Genomic DNA, 24,621 nt, shown 5'->3' with positions numbered 1-24,621 from the left:
CCGCAATGCGGCTGTACACATTGGCATTTCTGTGACAGCCTTGCAATTGACCCTCAATATCTTCGTTTCTCCAGATCGTCAGGAGGGCCAATCGCTCTACCGCCGTCCATGCAGGGCCTCGCTTATTGTTACCAGCCATGATCACCTGTTATCACTCATAAATCATGTAAATCGGGGCTGAAAATTGACTGATGAAACCTCGTGCTGATCTCCAGTGGAAAAAACGGAAGGAAGTGATCTAGTTAGCAATGCGCATGCCCGTACGCTGTACTACCCGGTAAATCACGTTAATGCGCACTACGGCGTTCATACCGCAAATGTTGATGCGGATTAAGTAAGTGCGAATTAATTAATACGCATTTAAAACCGTATTTGTTAATTCGCATATAATCCGCATTAAGGGGCCTCTAGTCTGAACGCTTAATCCGGATTAAGCAATAAATTCGGTTTAAATGCGAATTAAAACGCTAGTGTGAACGCGGCATACTATGAGTAGTTACTGTATGACCATCACAAATTTCTCCATTGGGAAAAGGTAACGTACCTTGGAATATGTGTGATCATGGTCAACTTGTTCAATGGAACCATGCGACATCAGCATCTTGCCCAATGTCACCATTGCACTGACACGTCTGATGTACACGTTAACGGAAACACATCACTATCCGGTAAGGAACAAACTGCCTCTGCTGGACTGCAGGTAGTTGTATCCTGGCAAATCGAACGACAGACGCCAGTTCTAATTTTCCATGAGTCTACTGTGGCATGTGTGGTAAATGAAGGCTGCTCTGAAGATTCTGATTCACTTAATAGAGAATTAAGCATCTGAAAAAGAAAGAGTCAGCAGTCAGACTTAGTGGCTATGCCTAATAGACGGACTCCATGCCTACACTATCTACACCGATTGTTCTCTATTGAAAGGTTTGAAATTAAGACTGTTGCCAGTGTTGGCGTTGTTCATGACGGATGAGCAAACAGCTATTAGTATTAGGCTAGCCTTAGCCAATATAGCTAAAGCACATAGACTACATCAATCAATACTACCGCGCACCACAGGATCAGGACATGCTGGAGGTGTGGCAACCAGAGTCCCATCATCATCATCAACTGGCAGTGGCCTATCCCTAAAGTTTTCTTGCAGAATGAGCGTCGGGACAGCATCATCTCTGATATATGTTTTGAGGGTCGCTGCCCTCCCGTACGATGTTGCCTTCAGTTGACTCTCCGTCTCAAAACAATCAGATGTGAAATGTAGCTCGCAAACTTTGTCGTTTCGAGTCCACTTTTTCTTTTTGTAAACAAGGTCAGCTCTCCTGATTTGTTGGAACCATTTCTTCGAAAGTTCTTCATCATTCAGAGGCCATTGTTTGTAACGAATGCCAGTTGTAAAACCCGACTGGTTATTACAAAATGGGATCATGCAATGTGGCATGGCGAAAATGCATTGAAACTATGAGATAGATAAAGAATCTGTAGTCTCTAAATCTGTTAAATGATCTGTCATCTGTCAAACAAATGTCAAAACATTCATGACAATGTCGACCATTTCAACAAACATGCAACATGTGCAATGACATGACAAAGCCCCCATTGACTTATGATCGTAACTGCGCATGCGTAGTGATTGGCCGCAGACCATTTCCAAGGTACCAGGGCAGAAAAAGGTCTGGAAACGAGTAGTACTCGCCAGTCTCAAAATAACCATGAAAAAACCCCACTGCATCCATGACGTCATTCACCCGGAAGATTTGAACAAACATGGCTACCCCCACAAACTGCTTATTAAATGCAATTTTCTGCACTATCTAGGAATATTTATCATATTCTTGGTGTAGAGTATTTGTTTGTCATGTAACTTGGTATGTATTTGTTTAAAAAAATATTTGATTCTGCTGCATTAATTTATTCCCATAGCTTTCCTTTAAGATGATTGTGTAGATATTCCAGGTGCTTTAGCAACTAAGCAATGTTTAAGCTACATGAAGTGCAGTGAGCCTTAAATGTTCATTTTATTGTCACATCCAAATGCTTGAGGCGCGTGCATGTATTGGCCTGTTGACATCATTACATTTTTTTACATTTCACTTTCAGTCTTGGAAAAGTGGTTACATTCCTGAATGTCCTAAAGCAAACCCTTCTTGGAATTGATATCAGTCGACCACCAAACAAAGGGATGTTTGTGAATGTGTTTCAGCGGTATGCAGATTTATGTGGTCTGACTTTAATGTAAGTTTTCATCATTCATGTGATTATCATTTAATTTTCAATCTGGCATGCCTATCATTCCCTTACCTGTAGCTGTGTTTTTACCGTTCATGTAGCAACATGTAGATATGGGAGGGGGGGGCAGGACAACATCCTTTTGCTCCTCTGTCATATGTGGGTTGATTTGGCTGATTTACCCCCTACATGCAGTGTATTATAAGAAGAAGTTTGAAAATAAGGTATATTTTTTTGCTTTAGGATTGGAATGAAATAAATACATGAAATAGTAAACATGGTAAATACTAAAATTTTAGCAATTTGTGGATAAAATAATTTGGCAGGAAGCCTTTAAACTGGAAGTTATTTTGTCTACTCTTATCGAATACTTCATTGAAATATTTCAATGAGAACAAGTGGCGTAGGAATAGAATTTTATATATGGCGCATCCTCAATCAATCCTGAATCGAGGTCAATTGGCGTAAATGGGCCATTTTAGTGTACCTATGGCACATTTCTTTTAGAGGTAGATAGCAACCATGAAAATTTTTAAAAAAATCGTTTTTCCAAAACCAGTCCTAAAAAACCCTGACACATAATAACTTAAGATATCCAAAAGCATAAGTCATGAAAAAAACCACCATTATTTTGGGGAACCTTGTAACAATCTCCTTTAACTGGAAGTTGGGTTTTTCCACTGGAAGTAGCCCTTTAACACCCCCAAAACCCGATTTAAAACAACTGCAAACTTGGTGAATTTGACCTCCTCCAGTCTTGGTGCCCGAGTGTGCTGATTGTTTTCCGCCTCAAACACCAGACGGCAGCGCTGTACAGACGTTTCTTCCTTTCGTGGTTTATTTCTCAACTTGATAATTTTAATGCTAGATAATTCATAACAAAATAATTTTTACAGATATGGACCTGAAACTATGTCAACCAGGACCTTTTACATTGCTTTATGCAATCTATGACTGAGATTTTGTAAAAGTGACATCTTTTTAGCTCACCTCTTAGCAGAGGTGAGCTTATCCCTTACCGTGGCGTCCGTTGTCGTCGTCGTCGTCGTCGTCGTCGTCCGTCGTCGTCCGACGTCCGTTAGCAGGGCACGTTTCGTAACTGTTAGAGCTATTGAGTTGAAACTTGGGACACATGTACCCTTATGTAATGACACCTTGGAGACTAAGTTTCGGTCCGATTCATTTCATGGTTTGGCCACCAGGGGGCCAAACGTTAAAAGTGAAAATATGCAATATCTCCCTTAATAGTAGTCGGGAAATTTTGAAAAAAATATGGTAGGTACTTCTAGCAAAGGTGCATCATATATCCTCCGGGTTTTTGATTTGACCTCCTTTTCAAGGTCACAGAGGTCAAATGGTGTAAATTGGCCGTTAGGATGTAACAATGGCACGTTTCTAAACTGCAATGACTATTGATACCAAATTTGTTACACATTTACCCCTTAGTCAGGTGATCTCGGGGACTGAAGTTTGGTCCAATATGATTCACCACTTGACCACCAGGGGGCAAAATCCAAAAACCTTAAAAATGTGATTATTCCTTAACTTCTTGCCCGATTGCCACCAATTTGATATCATGGGTACATCTAACCACCATACAGTATATGTCACACAGGTTTTTAATTTGACCTTCTTGTCAAGGTCACAGAGGTCAAATGGCGTAAATTCGCCGTCAGGCCGTAACTATGGCACGTTTCTTAACTGCAATGACTATTGATCACAAATTAAGTACACATGTACCCCTTGGTCAGGTGATCTCAGGTACCGAAGTTTGGTGCAATCTGATTTGCCGTTTGGCCTCCAGGGAGGGGGCCAAATCCTAAATTCTTCAAAATGCCATTATTCCTAGTAATGACTTGCCCGATTGGCACCAATTTTATATCATAGGTACATCTAATTCTAACAACCATTCAATGTGTCACCCGGGTCTTCTTTGATTTGACCTACTTTTCAAGGTCACAGAGGTCGAATGTACTGTAAATTGGCCATTTTGGGGAAATTGTAATTGCTTGGACCTACATCAAACCTAACACTACATGACACAATACCATGCTCTTTATCCATCTTTCCTCCACATGAGGTGAGCACAATGGCCCTGGCCATTTCATTTAGTTCACCTAGGGAGCTTATGTCTTTACGTCTTCTCCGTCGTCTGTCAACAAGTGTGGCACATTTGCTCATTGTTGAGTCTAGAAAGTTGAAACCACTGGGCGTAAAAAGGCCTGCCCAATGCGAAGGGTTCCACAAATACGGTGCGGGTCGGTGCGTCACTCCGCAACGGACGAGGTTGTTGATCTGTTGTGGTAAATGCATCTTTCAGACGCGTTTTAGTATGGCGACCCGATACTGGCTTAATATGAATTATATCATCTGCTGCAAGTGTAGCGTTCGCTCGAAAAACTAATCCCGACCGACTGCATACGCCTCGTTATTGTAGTAACGTGCTTTCATTTAAATCATATTTACAGCCTAACTTACAGTAATTACTTTCTGAATTGATTCTTCAAGCGATGAGACCATTGAGGTTTGGAGTTTGCAACGATATAGTTTTTTATTCATCATACTTCCCTGATAAACGTTGATTACATGCGATCATCCTGTTTCACGTTCTGTGGTAAAAAGTTTATCAACAGCATTTTCAAAAAAGTTTTCCCCACATTTGAAGGTTTTCTTCTGTACCAGCATAAGAACAATCTTTAAGCTGAGATTTCGGCGCATCAGACCTTAGAATAGTCCATATTAAGCCCATATCGGGTCGCCATACCGAAACATGTCAGAAAGCCGCACTTACAGGATCACCAACCTCGTCCGTTGCGGAGTGGCGTACCGACCTGCACCATATTTATGGAGCTCTCCACAGGTCAAACACTAATATTTTAGCAAAGTTGGCACGTTTCATCATTGATTATCCCAGACTCTTCAAATTTGATATGTAGACACCTTTTGGGCATCCGTACATACATGTATGAACAAAAACTCAGGTCAATGTGACCTACTTTTCATATGTAAGTAGGTCAGGTCATAAAACTCAATTTCTGTCATATATCAAGAAACCTTCACATTTGGTATCTTCAAATGTGCATTATTGATTGATATGATCAAGCTTAACATAGTCCTTATAACATTTTGACCTCGACCTAGTTTCCAAGGTCAGAAAGGTCAAACTCAACTTTCACTGAAGCAGGTACGTTTCACTACTATTTGTGACAGATTTTTACGTAGACACTTATTGGGCATCTGTACAAGTTGACCCAATTATGGTCAATTGTGACCTAATTTTGACCTAGTTATCAAATTCACAGAGGTCGAACTCTAAAAGTGTCATTGATAGTGCCACATTTTGTCATACTAAAAAAGTCAATTTAACCTCCATGTCTCATTTCATCTACCACTGAATCATTCCCAGGTGAGCACAAATGTCCCCAGGACATTTCATTTTATCATAATTTTTTTAGCTCACCGTTCAGGGGAGCTTGTGTTATATGATACTGTGGCATCCATCGTCATCCGTGGTTAACTTTTGACAAAAGAGTGGCACATTTCTTAACCACTTGACCTGGAAGGTTCGTACTTGGTGTTGGTCACAGAGGTCACAGTAGGTAATAGTGACATGTTTCGTCACGGCTGGAGTTACTGACTGAAAATCTTGTACATATGTGACCCTAGGTCACTTGGCCACCTGGGGGCCAAAACTAAAAAAGGTAAAAAGTGCAATATCTCACTTATTAGTGACTTGTTTTAGATTATATGTTTATGGTAGGTTACATCATATCCTACAGGTTTTTGATTTGACTTAATTTTCAAGGTCACAGACACAGAGGTCAAATGGTGTAAATTGGGTGTTTGAATGTACAGTGGAACCTCCCTTAGCGGACACCTCTCTATTCAGGACAACCTCTCCATTAAGGACACTAGTTTTGTTCCCAAATTGGTTGTTTCCATTCAATTTGACCTCTCTAATCAGGACACCTCTCTATTAAGGACAGCATTTGTCAGTCCCGATGGTGTCCTTAGGGAGGTTCTACTGTATTTATGGTAAGTTTCTTCACCGCTGAAGCTATGAACTTTAAATTTCGTACACATGACTCCCTATGTCATGTTACCTCTGACACCGAATTTTGATCCGGTCTGATTCTCGGCTTGGCCACCATGGGGCCAAAAGTAAAAAAAGGTGAAAAGTGCAATATCTCGCTTTTTGCAATATTGGTGACTTGTTTTCGATGATTTTCTATGGTAGGTACTCCAAACAAGGATACATCACGTGTCGTACCAAATTTGGTTTGACCTATATGCCATACATGTAGGATGTTTCTTAACCAGGATTAATTTCTAACCACCAAATATCTATACGGTGAGCACAATGGCCCCTGGTCGTTTCATTAAAGCTAGTCAGCATCAGCATACAAGGCCTAGTCATCTAAATGAACTGATCAATGGAGATAATTGCTAAATAGAAGCATTGGTCAACTTCTATGAATGCTATTAGATATCCATTGGATATCTGATGCTATGCATATTAGTAGTATGAAAAAAAATACTGTTTAGAACCGGAGAGATATTGGCTTACCTTTCATTAGAAGAAAGTATTTCCAAACAATTTTTTAATAAGGTTTGATGAAAAGAAATCAGTAGAAACAATGGATTTCATTTATTAGTAAAACGTTGTCACTACAAATTATATACATATACGTTAAAACGATTGAGAAGGTTAAATGACTTCAGTTAAGCAACAAAGCATCAAAACCATGCTTTCTTAAATGTGCCACAATGACTTGCTAAGAAATACATTTATTAATTCAAAGATCCGAACAAAATAACGCAATTTTGGTAGGCTTGCAAAGTTTGCGGGAGCTTGTGGCGCTCCCGTAAATATTGAGCTGTTTGCGAGGTGCTTTGCGTAATCGCAATTTTGCGAGCCGTTCATAAATACTGCGCATACTTTGCGTTTGCATTGCGAAAGTTTTGCGTGGTCGCTAAAATTAGGGTAGGTTTAGCGATGTGTGCTTTTCATTAAAGGCCATAACTCCAGGTATTTTGCCATTTTCTGCTGTAAGACGATTTCAAAAGTGTACCTAACACTTTACACAATACAGAAAACCCAATGCAATTAGCTCCATCCATTTTGAAGATATAGCCATTTATGTGTTTGACAACTTGATTACCTAATCAGGCTAGCAACTGGCTTGTTAGAGCCAGGCGGCGGGTTCAGCAAAAGTTGTGATGTAGATCAGGCTATTGCCCTACTTGGGAGGACAAATATCAATGAATGCTCTTAAAATTGATATATGAAGTCTGTTTTTCATTGACATTCGATATACCCTATAATAAGGTAAGGTAATACAGACAAATTTATACCATTATAGTAAGAAATCAAACATCAGTCTGATCTATGTCAGTAAACTTGCCGCCTGACTTCACTTAGAAACCTAACCAAGGCTGTTACATAACATGTAAACAAAACAGTTAATCTTGCTTTATCTCTGGACTGGGTGCTTCAATTTTGATCAAACTTGATTTAATGCGGAGCTTTAAGTCTACTCTTTGAGGATCTGTACATGTCATGCAATCATAAAAGCAGGAGTCGTGGCCTTTAATATGAAAAATGGCTTTGCAATTTGCATGCTCGCAAACTTTGCGAGCCTTTCGTAAATATGGCCCCTGTTCTTAGGGTGTGCCAGTCTCGGTCAGCCCATTTTGATTAAAAAAGGTTCGATCTGCAACGCTGTACTAGGAACAAATTTTTATTGGTCTCTCACTCCCAACGCCATCCATTGCAACTGAGCCTATAACCACAGCCTAGAGCCACATGTAAATAAGAGCTCAACATTCCCAAATCGACTGACTATCACACTCCCACTGATAACGCACGTAACATAATCAATGGAAGGTATTCCAGTGTACATTTATGTGAATCTCGGTTACCCCAAAGGCATCGCAAAAGATTTTTTCAAAACTCCAACTGTTCTGCATAGTGAGAATAGGCGTACTATATTTTATCATGGCTCACAGCAGTAAAGTCACTCATCATCTTGACCCACAATGTTTTGAGATTGCTAAAGCACTCGCCCTGTGGAGCTCAATAGTGGTGACGCAAATGCATGTGAGTCAGGATGTAAAGTCTTTGGTAAAAGAATCGGCTATTTAATGCCGACGTCGGAGAAAACACTGGTCGCGGCACAAGTAAACCATATATATCAAATTAAATGCGATCAAAACTCAACAGAAAAGCTTGTGATGTCAGTGTGTATTTGGCAGTAATGTAGCCTATGATTGTTAATTTTGCCACAAGAAACGACACACTCTTGGCATATTATATAATTACTAGCATTATACCCATGGCGCAGGCACCTAAAATGTGTGATATCTCTCTTATGAGTGACACATTTTCGATAATATATCTATGGTAGGTTCTCCTTGCTAGGTTACATCACATATCCTACAGGTTTTTGATTTGACCTAATTTTCAAGGTCATATAGGTCAAATGGCGTAAATTGGCAATTTGAGTGTACACGTTTCTTAACCGCTAAAGCTATGAACTTTAAATTTGATAAACATGAATCCCTGCGGCATGCTACCTCGGACACCAAATTTCGATCTCATCTTATTCTCCACTTGGCCACCAGGAGGCCAAAATTAAAAAAGGTAAAAGTGCAATATGTTGCTTATTAGTGACTTGTTTTCGATGATATTTTTATGGTAGGTACTCCAAGCAACGATACATCACATGTCATACCAACTCTGGTTTGACCTATATACTATACATGTTGCAAGTTTCTTAACCAGGATGAATTCCTAACCACCAAATATCTACACGGTAAGCACAAGGGCCCTCAGGCGGAGGGAGGGGGGGGGGATGTTCCATAAAATGAAAAACTAAGCGATTTGTTTGGTTCAACGATGTCCAAAGAGCAATCCTGGAGAGTTTTAACTTGCTATGATGGCTGGTATTCACTTAATGGCAATACTGAGGTATCAATGGTTTTTGATATAATGTCTGGTTTCTATGGCAACCTGGTCAAAGATGGAATAGTTCTATATGTTTGAAGAAGACCCCAGAAGGTGGAATATTTTCTAAGCTTTAAGGAAAATGAATATATTTTCAATGGTTATTTTGAAATATAAAGCCAGCATAGTGATAAAACTAAGACTAAGTCCAGGTCTAAAAATCTCCCAGTTTACATGATTGCTATCTACCTTAACCACTTGAACTATGAACTTGAAATTTGGTACACATGATCCCTATGTCAGGTTACCTCTGATGCCAAATAACAGTGTGATCTGATCCTGGACTTGGCCACCAGATGGCCAAAACAGAAAAGGTAAAAAGTGCAATATATGTTGCTTTTTTTCGATGATATTTATATGGCAGGGGCATGGATACATCATATGTCTTATAAGTTTTTGATTTGACCTACTTTTCAATGTCAAAGAGGTCAAATGGCTGAGTGTAACTATGGCACGTTTCTTAATTATAATTATTGGTATCTTTATTCGATATGTAAATTACATTTACACATCTAGACAAACAAACATGATTACAAATTATGCACAGTGATACAAAAAAATGGTGCAGGTGCGACTCCACAGAATACAGGTTACAGGGTGCTACTCAGTGCACAAAAAATCAACAATGGTTTTTATATTTACATCCCCGCGGTTTGTATCTAGTAAATGGAGGAAATCCCTAATGGCACTTGACCGAACCAAAATAGCTTCTGAAGGATGAACGTATGGCACCGCGTCGATGTTCCCGATTGTAGAACGCGGTGCCCCAATTAAATTAGTAATTTATGAGATAGAGTTAGACACAGAGGACGAGCTTCCATCTAATGCCAACTGAAAAGCTATTTGAATGTAGTTATTATTTGTTTCCGATGACCTGCTCATGAAACGTAGAAATCTGTTGTGGAGAGTAGCCTCTATCGGACTTGACAAAATTAAATGTTGTAATAAGACACAGTGCGTTCTAGGATGTACAGATAAAATTCTTCTGACCGCCTTTCTCCATGCGGTATACAAAAGGTTGACAGACCTATCTCCGAGGTCCCACAGAACGGAACCATACAGGGACATACAAAACGATTGAAAAAGTTTAACCTTTGTTTCAAAATTACAGAAATGAAACCTTGACAAAAGGACATTGACCCTTCTGTTAAAATCAGATATAGACTTAAGAATATTTTTGTCTTGAGAATCTGGTCCTATGATGTTTCCTAGGTGGGTAGCAGTTCCATTAGCCCAATGTCTTGAAAGTTTGTTATTATATCACCCACTGTTTTGTTATTAGACTGAAAAAATAGGAGTTGGCATTTGGTTGGGTTGAATTTGATCATATAATCCTTTGAGAACTGAACTGCTATATCTAGCTGGGCCGACAAGGAAAACTTTGTTGGACATAAAATAATAATATCGTCAGCGTAAGCATACGCTCCTGCAAATGTAGCGCCAATATAAACCGCTAAAGCTAACAACTTGAAACTTGGTACGTATGACCCTAGGTCAGATAACCTCAGACACCAAATTTTGGTCAAATGTAATTCTCGACCTGGCCACGAAGGGATACATCACATGTCATGCTGATTTGATTTGACCTTGATATACTATATATGTACCATGTTTCTAAACCAGCATGTCTATTTGGTGAGCACAATAGCCCCTGGCCTTTTCATTCTGATTAAAAATATATGTGGTATTTTTCAGGCCTGGATCATCGTCTGAGCGCACAATGAATATTATGGGTGCCTGTGTAAAATCAAGACCAGATATGCAGTATGGAATGTACTCGGGTGATAAATTACTTGTGATAACCGTTGGTGAGGTAAGGGTCTCATTATTAGCTCACCTCTTAGCAGAGGTGAGCTTATCCCATACCGTGGCGTCCGTCGTCCGTCGTCGTCGTCGTCGTCGTCGTCGTCCGTCGTCGTCCGTCGTCCGTTAGCAGGGCACGTTTCGTAACTGTTAGAGCTATTGAGTTGAAACTTGGTACACATGTACCCTTATGTAATGACACCTTGGAGACCAAGTTTCGGTCCGATTTGTTTCATGGTTTGGCCACCAGGGGGCCAAACGTTAAAAGTGAAAATATACAATATCTCCCTTAATAGTAGTCGGGAAATTTTGAAAAAAATATGGTAGGTACTTCTAGCAAAGGTGCATCATATATCCTCCGGGTTTTTGATTTGACCTCCTTTTCAAGGTCACAGAGGTCAAATGGTGTAAATTGGCCGTTAGGATGTAACGATGGCACGTTTCTAAACTGCAATGACTATTGATACCAAATTTGGTACACATTTACCCCTTAGTCAGGTGATCTCAGGGATCGAAGTTTGGTCCAATATGATTCACCACTTGACCACCAGGAGGCAAAATCCAAAAACCTTAAAAATGTGATTATTCCTTAACTTCTTGCCCGATTGCCACCAATTTGATATCATGGGTACATCTAACCACCATACAGTATATGTCGCACAGGTTTTTAATTTGACCTTCTTGTCAAGGTCACAGAGGTCAAATGGCGTAAATTCGCCGCCAGGCCGTAACTATGGCACGTTTCTTAACTGCAATGACTATTGATCACAAATTAAGGACACATGTACCACTTGGTCAGGTGATCTCAGGTACCGAAGTTTGGTGCGATCTGATCTGACGTTTGGCCTCCAGGGAGGGGGCCAAATCCTAAATTCTTCAAAATGCCATTATTCCTAGTAATGACTTGCCTGATTTTATATCATAGGTACATCTAATTCTAACAACCATTCAATGTGTCACCTGGGTCTTCTTTGATTTGACCTACTTTTCAAGGTCACAGAGGTCGAATGTACTGTAAATTGGCCATTTTGGGGAAATTGTAATTGCTTGGACCTACATCAAACCTAACACTACATGACACAATACCATGCTCTTTATCCATCTTTCCTCCACATGAGGTGAGCACAATGGCCCTGGCCATTTCATCTTATCTATTCTAATAATACTGGAAGGGGGACGAGTCGTGCAGTTTTGTGAGTTGCACTGGTAACTCGAATGTAACTATTGGCTAACTGGCGTTAAAGTAGAAGTGCAAAAGTTCCCTCTGAAAGATTTTAAGCTCCTTTGTATTCTGAGGTATTATGGTGCAGCACTCATGCAGAGACCATGACTGGGGCAGAAGTTTGAAATGACAAGGACAAAATATTCGGGAAACAAAGCATTCAGTGTCCGGGTGACAAAGCATTCTGTGACACTTAACTATTAACGGTAATTGACTCTATACAATGAGTCGTAACATAATCCGTTAGTGTACCTTACAATCAGTCAGCCGGTCAGGGAGCGATCACAGCGCCAAATAAAGCATTTCTCTTACCACTTTCACCCTTACGGCGCCTAGCGGGAAATAGCGTCATGAAATATTTTAATTTTCGAGTCCCCCAAAAGAAAAATGTTTACGCGGGAAATGATAGACGTGTGTGACGTAAACAAACATGGCTGCATGAAAGTGATACCAAGGAGCATCTCACTGTTTATTTTCACGAAAATCTTCTTCGAATCAAAATTCAGTCTTTGATTCGAAATCTAGCGCAAGGTACATTTTCCCAGTATCGCCAAGTACGCTTCAAATATCTTTCCCTTCAATAATCCTTTGATCATGACAGCAATCAAGCTTTTCGCTATCCAAAGACAAAAGCGAAAAGAACCCAATATCAACATTTTGAGTTGGACACAGTGGTAGATTTCTAGTACGAGCCCCCAGAAGATCCCATATAATCGGTCCATTTCATCGGTTTCAACATAATTTCTGCGAGTTCAAGCTGAATTTCGTGTTGATTATGTGTGAATTGGGGAATGTGAACAGAAATATGAGGAAACACAGAAAATATGGTGTCCAGAGACTGCTGATACTCTCATACTGTATGGTGGTGGTGTACATTTTGATCATATGGAAAAAATTGTGCATAGACATTCTGACAAATTCTTCTTTGTTTGCCTCAGTAGTTGTCTCGGTGTCAAGTCGAATCATATACATGTTACCAATGGTTGATTATGTTGTTAATTTGTTCAGTCAGCAGCATGAAATGAATGATATAGATAGACGATAGCATCTAGGGAAACCACAGGCAGGAGCCAGTTTTAATTATTATCAAAAACCCAGGTACCTTACTCGGTAACTGTGCATATGGCTATGTGTTGCATTAAGTCCACCACTTGCTCCTACCGATGTCCCTCGTAAAAACTCCAGCTGCTAGCTGCCTCCATTCTGCATTTACAAGTATGACATAATGGACAGAATTCTTGACACCTTTTTACCCTCTCTAAATATCTACCTAATCTGATGACAGAGTGAAGAGAAAAAAAGTGGTTAAACTTTCTCCCTTTTCAAGATGTCCTTCTCAGGAGACCAGAGACTGAACAGCCATCATTATGTAACAAAAGGTTGTTACATTGTCCTTCCCAGACTATCCTCTTGGGACACTGAACAACTTATTTGCTGTCTGTGTCCTCCACCTGATGAGGTGTAGTGTTAGGTTGTGACATGTTACTTCTTAACCTAGTCCATCTAGTGTAGGAACTCTGGCGTGTCTTATGACCATTGCTGTAGAAAAAGCTGCTGGTAGGTTGAAATTGTTTTCATTGAGAAAGCAAATGGTCAAAGTGTCATGAATTCGTGGTTACCTGAAATTTAGCCGCTCCTGTCGTTTGAATTAAAGCAACAGTGTGGAAGAACCCTCCATCCTTGCCCTGCTCTCCAGAATAGAATTCCATGTGATAACACTGCAAGTTGGCTCTGAATACCTGATTGAGCCAATTATTGTCTCATATCTCAAACATTCCAGTGAGGGAGACAAATAAAAGATATGGCCATGGTCACATATGTGACCCCACCACGACAAATGAGTCACATGTCGCAAAGAAGATGAGCCTTACAGGCTCAGCATATACTCATACGCATTGTTCCTTTGACAAGACACTTTGCTTGGTGGTATGTCTTTAGAGTATGTATGGCTTTGAGTGTAGCATTTTTTTACCTTGAGACCAGACAGGCTGTTGGACGATTAACAAGTCTTTGGCACACTGTAGGGGAGTCTATACAACACCGCTGTGTCTCACTGTCTGTTGTGTCGTCGTCGTCCGTATCCTGTTTAAAAAACAGTGGTACATTTCTTAACTGCTAGAGCTATGAACTTTGTACACAGGTCACCCCAGTTCCGGTGACATCTGACAATGAATTTCAATCCAATCTGATTCTTTACTTGGCCACCAGGATGCCAGAAGTGGAAACCTAGTGTGATATCTCTCTTTTGAGTGACTTGTTTTCAAGAAAATTTTTATGGTTGGTTCTCCTAGCGAGGATACATCACATATCATACAGGTTTTTGATTTGACCTAATTTTCAAGGTCATATAGGTCAAATGGCGTAAATTGTCCATTTGAGTGTAACTAGGGCACGTTTCTTAACCGCTAAAGCTATGAACTTAACATTTGGTACACACGACTCCCTTTGTCATGTAACCTCTGACACTGAATTCGGTCCGATCTGATTCTTGACTTGGAGAAAAAAATACATCTTATTTGTGCCGCCAAGAATTTTTTTGCAGCAGGGGCAGCCTGTCGGTTTTCTGGTGCCCCCTCGTTCATTTTGTCGCCCCGTCAACCTGCTTAAGGTAGTTGGAAAGCCCTGTCTATTGACATAGGCCTAATTTATGTCTACTAATTGGTCTCTGTCAGAAAATCCACATGATGTCAGCAGGTGTCTTTATGACTAGTCATTGTTAGTGCCCCTGACCCAACCCGACCATAAAGGGACATTGTTAGTCCTTGGGGTTGTGACTTTTGCTGCAGCACCACCTGGGTAGCATGTGGTTGGTCTGACTAAACCAGGCACCACCTGTATTGAGACATGCCTGATGTCAAAATTATTGCCAACTGAATCACATTTGGGCTTGGAGACAATCCTGCATGGACATGACAGAATTGAGCCTTAAGTTTCTCAATTTGATTCTCTCATAGGAGAGAAAAATGAATGCCTGGCCTGTTTTTATGAAGCTCTGATACGTTGGTGTAATTTTGATAGAACTTGGTCTTCTTTGCAGTTTAAACGGTTTGGAAACATGGTTGAGGAACAAGATGTACGGATGCCACGAAGTAACAGAGGCCTACCCCAGATTAATGAGGACACTGATGAAGATCTTTCTGGACAATCCTTGTTGAAAAGATGTAAACTAAGCGACGTTAAAGAGGAAGCTGCAACGGTTACTCTTCCCAGTTTAGAAGAAGAGGCAGGAAGAAGTTCTTCAAATATTGACCCCAATTCAGCTTGTGAACTAGACAGCCAACTCTGTGGGCAGCATGCGGTTGAACTCTTGCTTGAACTCCCATTTTCTGCATTGCAAAAATTGGGCAACAAAAATTGTATGTTTGGACTGATAGTTCAAGCCACAAAGGTAATTAAACTTATGTTTAGTTGGGTTGGGTGTTGGCTGAATGAAGCATCTTTACAATGGCTGAATGGAGCATCTTTAGCCCCGTTTTGGAAAACCTTATTTTGTCAGATATCTCAGAACACTGATAACAATATTCAGGACATTTTTACTTAAGATATTTGTGACTACAGGTTAGGGTGAACAGTTTTGGCCAAATAATAATGATAAAACATTACAATCAAAAATATCATTGCAAAAACATATAGTATTTGTCGTATAAAAACTCATGTTTCAAAATCTCCATTTGTTCCAATATTTAGAATACAGGGTGTTTAACCCTTTCACTGCTACTGGCAAATTCGCCACCTGTGCTGGGCTAATTTTTTTAGGAAAAAAGAGTGATTTCAAAATGAGTGCCTCACAGGCCTAATCATCAGTCTGTCCAACTTTTCCGATGTGAAACACTTTATTTTGTAGATTTATGCAATGACAGTGCTTACAAATCTTCTTTTTGACTCACTGTAGGGGAGCCTATACAATACAATACTGCTTAGTTCCCCTGCTGGTCGAGTTCAAGTGAGCGCCATCTGGTTGTTCCTTGAAGCCCCTGATTAATTTCTGTGGATACCGGGGTAATAATATGATATCCCAAAAGCGCTTTGATCAGGCAAACATGGAATAGCGCTATATAAGACCTCAATATTATAATTATTATTATTATTATTATCATTATTTTACTGCAGTGTCCGTCATCCGTCGTCCTTATGCTGTTCCTTGTCCTGCCGATAGGATCATGAATTTGAAAGTTTGTACACAAGACCCCCTCCCCAGGTCAGGTGACCTCTGACATTGAATTTCGGTCCAATCGGATTCTTAACTTTGCCACCAGGGGGCCAAACGTTGAAACCTAAAAAGTGTGATATCTCTCTTATAAGTGTCTTGTTAGCTCACCTCTTAGCAGAGGTGAGCTTATCCCATACCGTGGCGTCCGTCGTCCGTCGTCGTCGTCGTCGTCGTCGTCGTCGTCGTCGTCGTCGTCGTCCGTCGTCCGTTAGCAGGGCACGTTTCGTAACTGTTAGAGCTATTGAGTTGAAACTTGGTACACATGTACCCTTATGTAATGACACCTTGGAGACCAAGTTTCGGTCTGATTCGTTTCATGGTTTGTCCACCAGGGGGCCAAACGTTAAAAGTGAAAATGTGCAATATCTCCCTTAATAGTAGTCGGGAAATTTTGAAAAAAATATGGTAGGTACTTCTAGCAAAGGTGCATCATATATCCTCCGGGTTTTTGATTTGACCTCCTTTTCAAGGTCACAGAGGTCAAATGGTGTAAATTGGCCGTTAGGATGTAACGATGGCACGTTTCTAAACTGCAATGACTATTGATACCAAATTTGTTACACATTTACCCCTTAGTCAGGTGATCTCAGGGACCAAAGTTTGGTCCAATATGATTCACCACTTGACCACCAGGGGGCAAAATCCAAAAACCTTAAAAATGTGATTATTCCTTAACTTCTTGCCCGATTGCCACCAATTTGATATCATGGGTACATCTAACCACCATACAGTATATGTCACACAGGTTTTCAATTTGACCTTCTTGTCAAGGTCACAGAGGTCAAATGACGTAAATTCGCCGTCAGGCCGTAACTATGGCACGTTTCTTAACTGCAATGACTATTGATCACAAATTAAGTACACATGTACCCCTTGGTCAGGTGATCTCAGGTACCGAAGTTTGGTGCGATCTGATTTGCCGTTTGGCCTCCAGGGAGGGGGCCAAATCCTAAATTCATCAAAATGCTATTATTCCTAGTAATGACTTGCCCGATTGGCACCAATTTTATATCATAGGTACATCTAATTCTAACAACCATTCAGTGTGTCACCCGGGTCTTCTTTGATTTGACCTACTTTTCAAGGTCACAGAGGTCGAATGTACTGTAAATTGGCCATTTTGGGGAAATTGTAATTGCTTGGACCTACATCAAACCTAACACTACATGACACAATACCATGCTCTTTATCCATCTTTCCTCCACATGAGGTGAGCACAATGGCCCTGGCCATTTCATTTTTTGATAAAATTTTAATGGTAAGTTCTCCTAGCAAGGGTACATAACATATCATACGGGTTTTAAATTTGACCAAATTTCAAAGTGACGGGTCAAATGTGGTAAATTAGAAGTTTGAGTGTAATTGCGGCACGTTTGTTAACTGCTAAAACATTGCCTATGAACTTGAAATTTGGTACACATGACTCCCTACGTCATGATATCACCGACACTGAATTTCGGTTCGATCTGATACTCAGCTTGGCCACCAGGGGCCAAAACTAAAAAAGGTAAAAGGTGCAATATTCGAGTGACGTGTTTTCGATGATATTGTCATGGTAGGTACTCCAAGCAAGGATACATAACATGTCTCATGAGTTTTGTTTTGACCTTCTTTTCAAGGTCAAATAGATAAAATTGTCTATTTAGTGTAACAATGGCATGTTTCCTAACCGCTGAAGCTAAGAACTTGAAACCTTGTACACATGACCCTCTAAGTCAGATAACCTCGGACAATAAATGTTGGTCCAATATGATATGCAACCAGGGGGCCAAAACTGAAAAAAAACAATTTCTCCAGACGAACATCTTTGAAAACCTTGTTATGTCAATATTTCATGAATGCTGATAGCAAAAACTATAACATTTTACAGTCAATACTTCCGATGAGACTAATCATATAATTAACGGGTTTTTGATTTGTCAGAGGTCAAACTCAAAAACGTCAGCATAGGTGGCACTTTTCGTCATTGTTTGTCCTAGACTTTTCAAATTTAATGTGACACCTATTGGGCACACTAAAATAACTCTTCAACTTTTCAGGTGTAAGCAGGTCAGGTCATAAAATGCAAGGTCGATAATATATCAAGAGACCTTCACTGTGTGACAGGGGTAAAAAAATCTGCTAGTCCGACGCTCGGGACTAGTCACTTTTTAACTTGGGTTGGGAGGAAGTGCATGAAATCTTTGAGCATCTACCAAGAAGGACGAGTGCTTTACCTTGGTAGACTGACCACTTCTAGAAACACAAATTCCACACCTCTTCGATGACTTTTGTCTAATTACTGTCTAATTAATGCATGGTGAGAACATTAAACCAAGATCATAACAATCTTGGAGAAGTCACCCTTTGGACAGGTATACAGGTATTTGGGAAGTTTCCATACATGTAATAATAAGCTCAGCCATACAAAGTACCAGCCAAATTTGCTGACATAGGCCTATTCCCTTTCAACCAGAAATGTTTAAAGCTGAACTGCATGCACAAAACCAGAGCACCTCATGCGGCACTAGTAAGAAATTCAAACAACCGAAAGGCCCTTCTGAATACGGCCTGAAACATGATAGACATCCAATGCTTCGATGTGTTCGATTTCACAAACCAGCAAGCTGTGGGACGGTGGGGACCTTCGCAGAAAATTCTGGAAGGAACAAAATAAAAAGGTCCTCTCATCGGGACTCGAACTCGAGACCTCTGGTTTTTAGCTCACCTCTTAGCAGAGGTGAGCTTATCCCATACCGTGGCGTCCGTCGTCCGTCGTCCGTCGTCGTCGTCGTCGTCGTCGTCGTCGTCGTCCGTCGTCCGTTAGCAGGGCACGTTTTGTAACTGTTAGAGCTATTGAGTTGAAGCTTGGTACACATGTACCCTTATGTAATGACACCTTGGAGACCAAGTTTCGGTCCAATTCGTTTCATGGTTTGGCCACCAGGGGGCCAAACGTTAAAAGTGAAAATATGCAATATCTCCCTTAATAGTAGTCGGGAAATTTTGAAAAAAATATGGTAGGTACTTCTAGCAAAGGTGCATCATATATCCTCCGGGTTTTTGATTTGACCTCCTTTTCAAGGTCACAGAGGTCAAATGGTGTAAATTGGCCGTTAGGATGTAACGATGGCACGTTTCTAAACTGCAATGACTATTGATACCAAATTTGGTACACATTTACCCCTTAGTCAGGTGATCTCAGGGACAGAAGTTTGGTCCAATATGATTCACCACTTGACCACCAGGGGGCAAAATCCAAAAACCTTAAAAATGTGATTATTCCTTAACTTCTTGCCCGATTGCCACCAATTTGATATCATGGGTACATCTAACCACCATACAGTATATGTCACACAGGTTTTTAATTTGACCTTCTTGTCAAGGTCACAGAGGTCAAATGGCGTAAATTCGCCGTCAGGCCGTAACTATGGCACGTTTCTTAACTGCACTGACTATTGATCACAAATTAAGTACACATGTACCCCTTGGTCAGGTGATCTCAGGTACTGAAGTTTGGTGCGATCTGATTTGCCGTTTGGCCTCCAGGGAGGGAGGGGGCCAAATCCTAAATTCTTCAAAATGCCATTATTCCTAGTAATGACTTGCCCGATTGGCACCAATTTTATATCACAGGTACATCTAATTCTAACAACCATTCAATGTGTCACCCGGGTCTTCTTTGATTTGACCTACTTTTCAAGGTCACAGAGGTCGAATGTACTGTAAATTGGCCATTTTGGGGAAATTGTAATTGCTTGGACCTACATTAAACCTAACACTACATGACACAATACCATGCTCTTTATCCATCTTTCCTCCACATGAGGTGAGCACAATGGCCCTGGCCATTTCATATTTGCCAACACTCTTATCCTCAAGGCCACTGGGCTGCTTGAAATGCCTGTTGTTTAATACGCCTTTATAGAATGTGCAAAAATTTGTGTGTAATCTTTGTTCAACATCTTTGAGCGGCTTCCAGTTGTCAACTGCAGGAAGAAAGTCATTTTTTCTTTGTTGTGCGTGATTATGTATGCGGAGTCTACGTTTTCTCTTAGCAATGTTCACCTTTGTCGTGGTATCTTCTTCTCCTACATGTACTTGAGAAAATTTCTTGTTCGTCTTGCAAAAATAAAGCATAATCGCCATACTTATAAGATATATTTGCTGGCAGCAGTTCAAGAAAGCCCCCCTAGCTCAGACGGTTGGAGCGTTCGTATTCTGAGCCCGAGTTCCCGGGTTCGAATCCCTGGAGATTTTTTATTTTTTTCTCTTCCATAATTATCCGAGACTGTCTGCATCGTCCTGCAGCTTGCTGGTTTGTGAAATCAAGCGCATCGAAGCCTTGGAGGTCTATCATGTTTCAGGCCGTATTCAGAAGGATGTTTCGATAGTTTGAATTTCTTACTATTGCCGCATGGGACGCTCTGGTTTTGTGCATGCAGTTCAGCTTTAAAGTTTAAGCTGAGATCACCCTTACCTCAGCAACTGACCAGGCATGCCTAAGTAAGGGTCATCATTATGAGCCATGCAAGCACCAACCAAGATCCATCATGCCTATGCTATTCATACAATTTCGTTCAGAAAAGACTCAAAAGACAAATTCTTCACAAATCTATGATGCATTTCAATGATATTGGTGACTTCCACAGGAACATCTTTCTGTGTGAAGAGCCAGGTCACATTCATAGTAAGTTACGAGGGAATATACTTATGTTCCCTTTTTACTTCACATTTCTGGGTATATGTGGTTTTACAGATTTTGACCTACTCAAAAGCTGATGTCGAGTACACCTGCTCGGTTCAACAGTTGAGTTTGAATTTCTTACTATTGCCGCATGGGACGCTCTGGTTTTGTGCATGCAGTTCAGCTTTAAAGTTTAAGCTGAGATCACCCTTACCTCAGCAACTGACCAGGCATGCCTAAGCAAGGGTCATCATTATGAGCCATGCAAGCACCAACCAAGATCCATCATGCCTATGCTATTCATACAATTTCGTTCAGAAAAGACTCAAAAGACAAATTCTTCACAAATCTATGATGCATTTCAATGATATTGGTGACTTCCACAGGAACATCTTTCTGTGTGAAGAGCCAGGTCACATTCATAGTAAGTTACGAGGGAATATACTTATGTTCCCTTTTTACTTCACATTTCTGGGTATATGTGGTATTACAGATTTTGACCTACTCAAAAGCTGATGTCGAGTACACCTGCTCGGTTCAACAGTTGAGGCAAAAGTCTGTGTACTTATTTGCTGTTGAGTATTCAAAATTCCATCACCGCATACAATGTCCTGAAACTTTTAAGTTTGAGATTGTACATGCAAAGACGGGAATTTACACAATCCAGCAATGCACTTCAGGATATTTTCAGCTCTTACCCCTCTTGATTTTTAATTTCAGGTTCGTATGACATGCTTGCATATGACAGAAATGCATCTACAGAAACTCCAGCAAGACACAGCTCAGTCCTTAGAAGAGGAAAAAGCAACAGTGTATTATTCCAGACCATATGATTTATTAAATCATCATGATCGGAGACATATAGATTACATCTTATTGACATTATCATACCTTTCAGATCAATGATTACTGAAAGCTGGAATTGTTATGTATTTAGGGGTGATACAACCCAGTGCTTCTCTGTATCTTTTGAGTGAGCAAATAGCTCACATGGATGGCGTTGTGTCATCCCATCTTGTCCATCGTGTGTCACTGCTTGTCCATCCGTTTGTCAACTAAGGTAGCACCTTCGCTCACTGTCAACAATCTGGTTTAGTTGTTGGAAGAGAATTGAGAACAATCCGGAGTAGAAAGTATAAAAAGCTATATTTCAGTTCACACATTTGGGTGATCAGTCCAGATCTGTTGAGTGCATGGTTATGAAATGTATGACAACAAATGTAATAATTCCGGAAGAACTCTGAAGATATACCAGCAATGGCCATTTTGGCCTCTTCAATGTCAATTGCATGGGTGGGATTACATATTATTTGAATGATGAAAACAGTTTGAATTCTATCTAAGTATGCAAAATTAAGCAGTAATTATATAGATAAATGGTCACTACAATAGAGTCTGTAGAGATAGATTGCGCATGCGCGGGGTTCGGACGCACTTTTAAAATCGATCAAGTTTCTGCGAACTAAAACATTAAAAAACCTATGAAAAACCTAAATCTGGATTCATCAAACCATCAGATCTCCAAGTCAACGATGTGAATAATTTGCTGCAGAATTTGAAAAGAAATCGGTCCAGTATTTTTCACAGTTTGCATGGATCAAGTGTCTGACAGCTCTTTCGAGGATTGTATTTTCGCGGTTCGCCATTTTGTTCTTGGTCATGTTTGTATACACTAGAAATGGTGCGGTACGTGCATAGGATTGCATTGCACGATCTTAGACATGTAAAGTTCCAAATAGGATAGGATGCTTATGTTCAATACCACATTGGCAGATCAGTAAATAGAGAAGCCTTATAGGAATTGAGGTAAGGTAGTGACTATATAATCTACTGTATGCATGCTGCTTACAATCGCTCCTGGCTTTTTTGCTGCTGCTTGACTGCTGTTTGGTAATTAAATTGTGATTTGAGCTTCAAATTTTATGGTTAGTCAGGCCAAATGCTGCACTGACTCAGTGACTGTTACTGTTTTTAGTGTTCATTGCAAAGCTAGAATATAAAATGCCACCAAAGTGCCAAGACTGTAAAGCAACCAAAGGGGTATCATATGCCCAAGGGGACCAATTTCTATGCAAAGCATGTACTGCAATACGGTTCCCTACCATGGCCAGTGCCAGTGGTGGTATACAAGGTCAGCGTAGAGGATCAAGATCTTCCATTCACCTACAAGATAAGGAAAGCTCAAAATCTGGCAATGATGAATCTGTAATTGAAAGTGAACACGTAAACTGTGGCTCTTGTAAGAACAAAGTGGAAGAAGAGCAAGATGCACTTCAGTGTGAACTGTGTGAATTTTGGCACCATGCCATTTGTGAAAATGTATCTGTAGAGAATTATGCCTTTCTAAAGAAAAACTCAAATGAGGAAAGTAGTATTCACTGGTACTGTCATAAATGCAATAAATCAGCCGGTAAACTTCTCCAGGCTTACTCTAAACTAGAAAAGAGACAAAGTGTGTTAGAACACAGCCTCACTATCATTCGAGAACAAGTAAATGAAATACCTCATAAAATTAAAGATGAAGTTAAACTACAGATAGCGGAAATGCCAAGTAGTTCAACCTTTGACAAAGATGCACAAGATGCACTGGTTTCCAAAAGTGCACGTGAGATTCAACTCCGAAGCCAGAGAGAGGACAGTATAGTGGTATTTAACGTCCCGGAGAGCGAGCAGGAGGAGACTGAACTCAGAATTGAAGAAGACCGAGAGAAGTTCAAACAAATCTGTGATGCCATTGATCAAAACGAGGTAACATTTGGTAAAATCAGGAGAACTGGCAGAAAAACCGAAGACTATCCAAAGAAAATGATAGTAGAAATAAAGGACAGTAAGGCAAAAAACCGTATACTCCGGGCAAGTGGTGCCCTCAAGGATCACCAAAACCCAGTGATGAGGAAGATCTTCATGAAGAAGAACCAGACCCCATTACAACAGAAGGAAGCCAAGGCATACTACGAAATGATGAGAGCCAAGGAGAAAGAAGAGGAGAGGAGGTAGAAAATGCACAAATTTTCAGAGACAATGTACATACACGCAGTTATAATTTATTTTCAGCACCTACTTCAGAAGTTAATTTAGATGCACGTTCAAAATTTGGATTCAAATGCCTCTCATTAAATGCAGATAGTCTAGTCAATAAAAGGCCGGAACTTGAACTGTTAATAGAAAGTACTGATGCAGACATAATCAGTGTGACCGAATTAATACCAAAAAATTAAAGATATGTAGTACAGGCGTCGGAGTTCAATATAAATGGTTTCACCTTTTACTCAAACTTAGGAAATGTTACAGGTCCCCACAGAGGAGTTGGCATTTATGTACGAAACTTCATCTCAACGGTGGAAGTTAATCTAGAGGAGAAATTTGATGAGAGTGTATGGCTTGAGATAAAATTGCGTGATAATGACACCTTACTAGTCGGATGTCTTTACAGATCTCCAAATTCTACAGAATTAGCTAATGAAAAACAGAGAAATGCGCTTCGCTCAGCTAGC

The 24,621-nt window shown here is 40.3% G+C and overlaps 1 protein-coding gene across 1 annotated transcript in view; it reads left to right on the top strand.

Annotated features, from left to right (window-relative positions):
- The window catches only part of LOC135493879 (uncharacterized), a 38,014-nt gene extending 14,035 nt beyond the window's left edge, over positions 1–23,979 (top strand). The window contains exons 2-5 of the mRNA XM_064781520.1: positions 2,092–2,226; positions 10,922–11,039; positions 15,289–15,639; positions 21,848–23,979. Of these exons, the coding sequence (XP_064637590.1) occupies positions 2,092–2,226; positions 10,922–11,039; positions 15,289–15,639; positions 21,848–22,033 (790 nt within the window). The 3' untranslated portion in view covers positions 22,034–23,979. The remainder of the gene's footprint in view (positions 1–2,091; positions 2,227–10,921; positions 11,040–15,288; positions 15,640–21,847) is intronic.
- The last annotated feature ends 642 nt before the right edge of the window (positions 23,980–24,621 follow it).

This window comes from Lineus longissimus, chromosome 9 (assembly GCF_910592395.1).
Source record: "Lineus longissimus chromosome 9, tnLinLong1.2, whole genome shotgun sequence".
Lineage (NCBI taxonomy): Eukaryota > Metazoa > Nemertea > Pilidiophora > Heteronemertea > Lineidae > Lineus > Lineus longissimus.
Note: the sequence above shows the minus strand (reverse complement) of the source record. Positions and strands in the feature narration are given on the sequence as shown.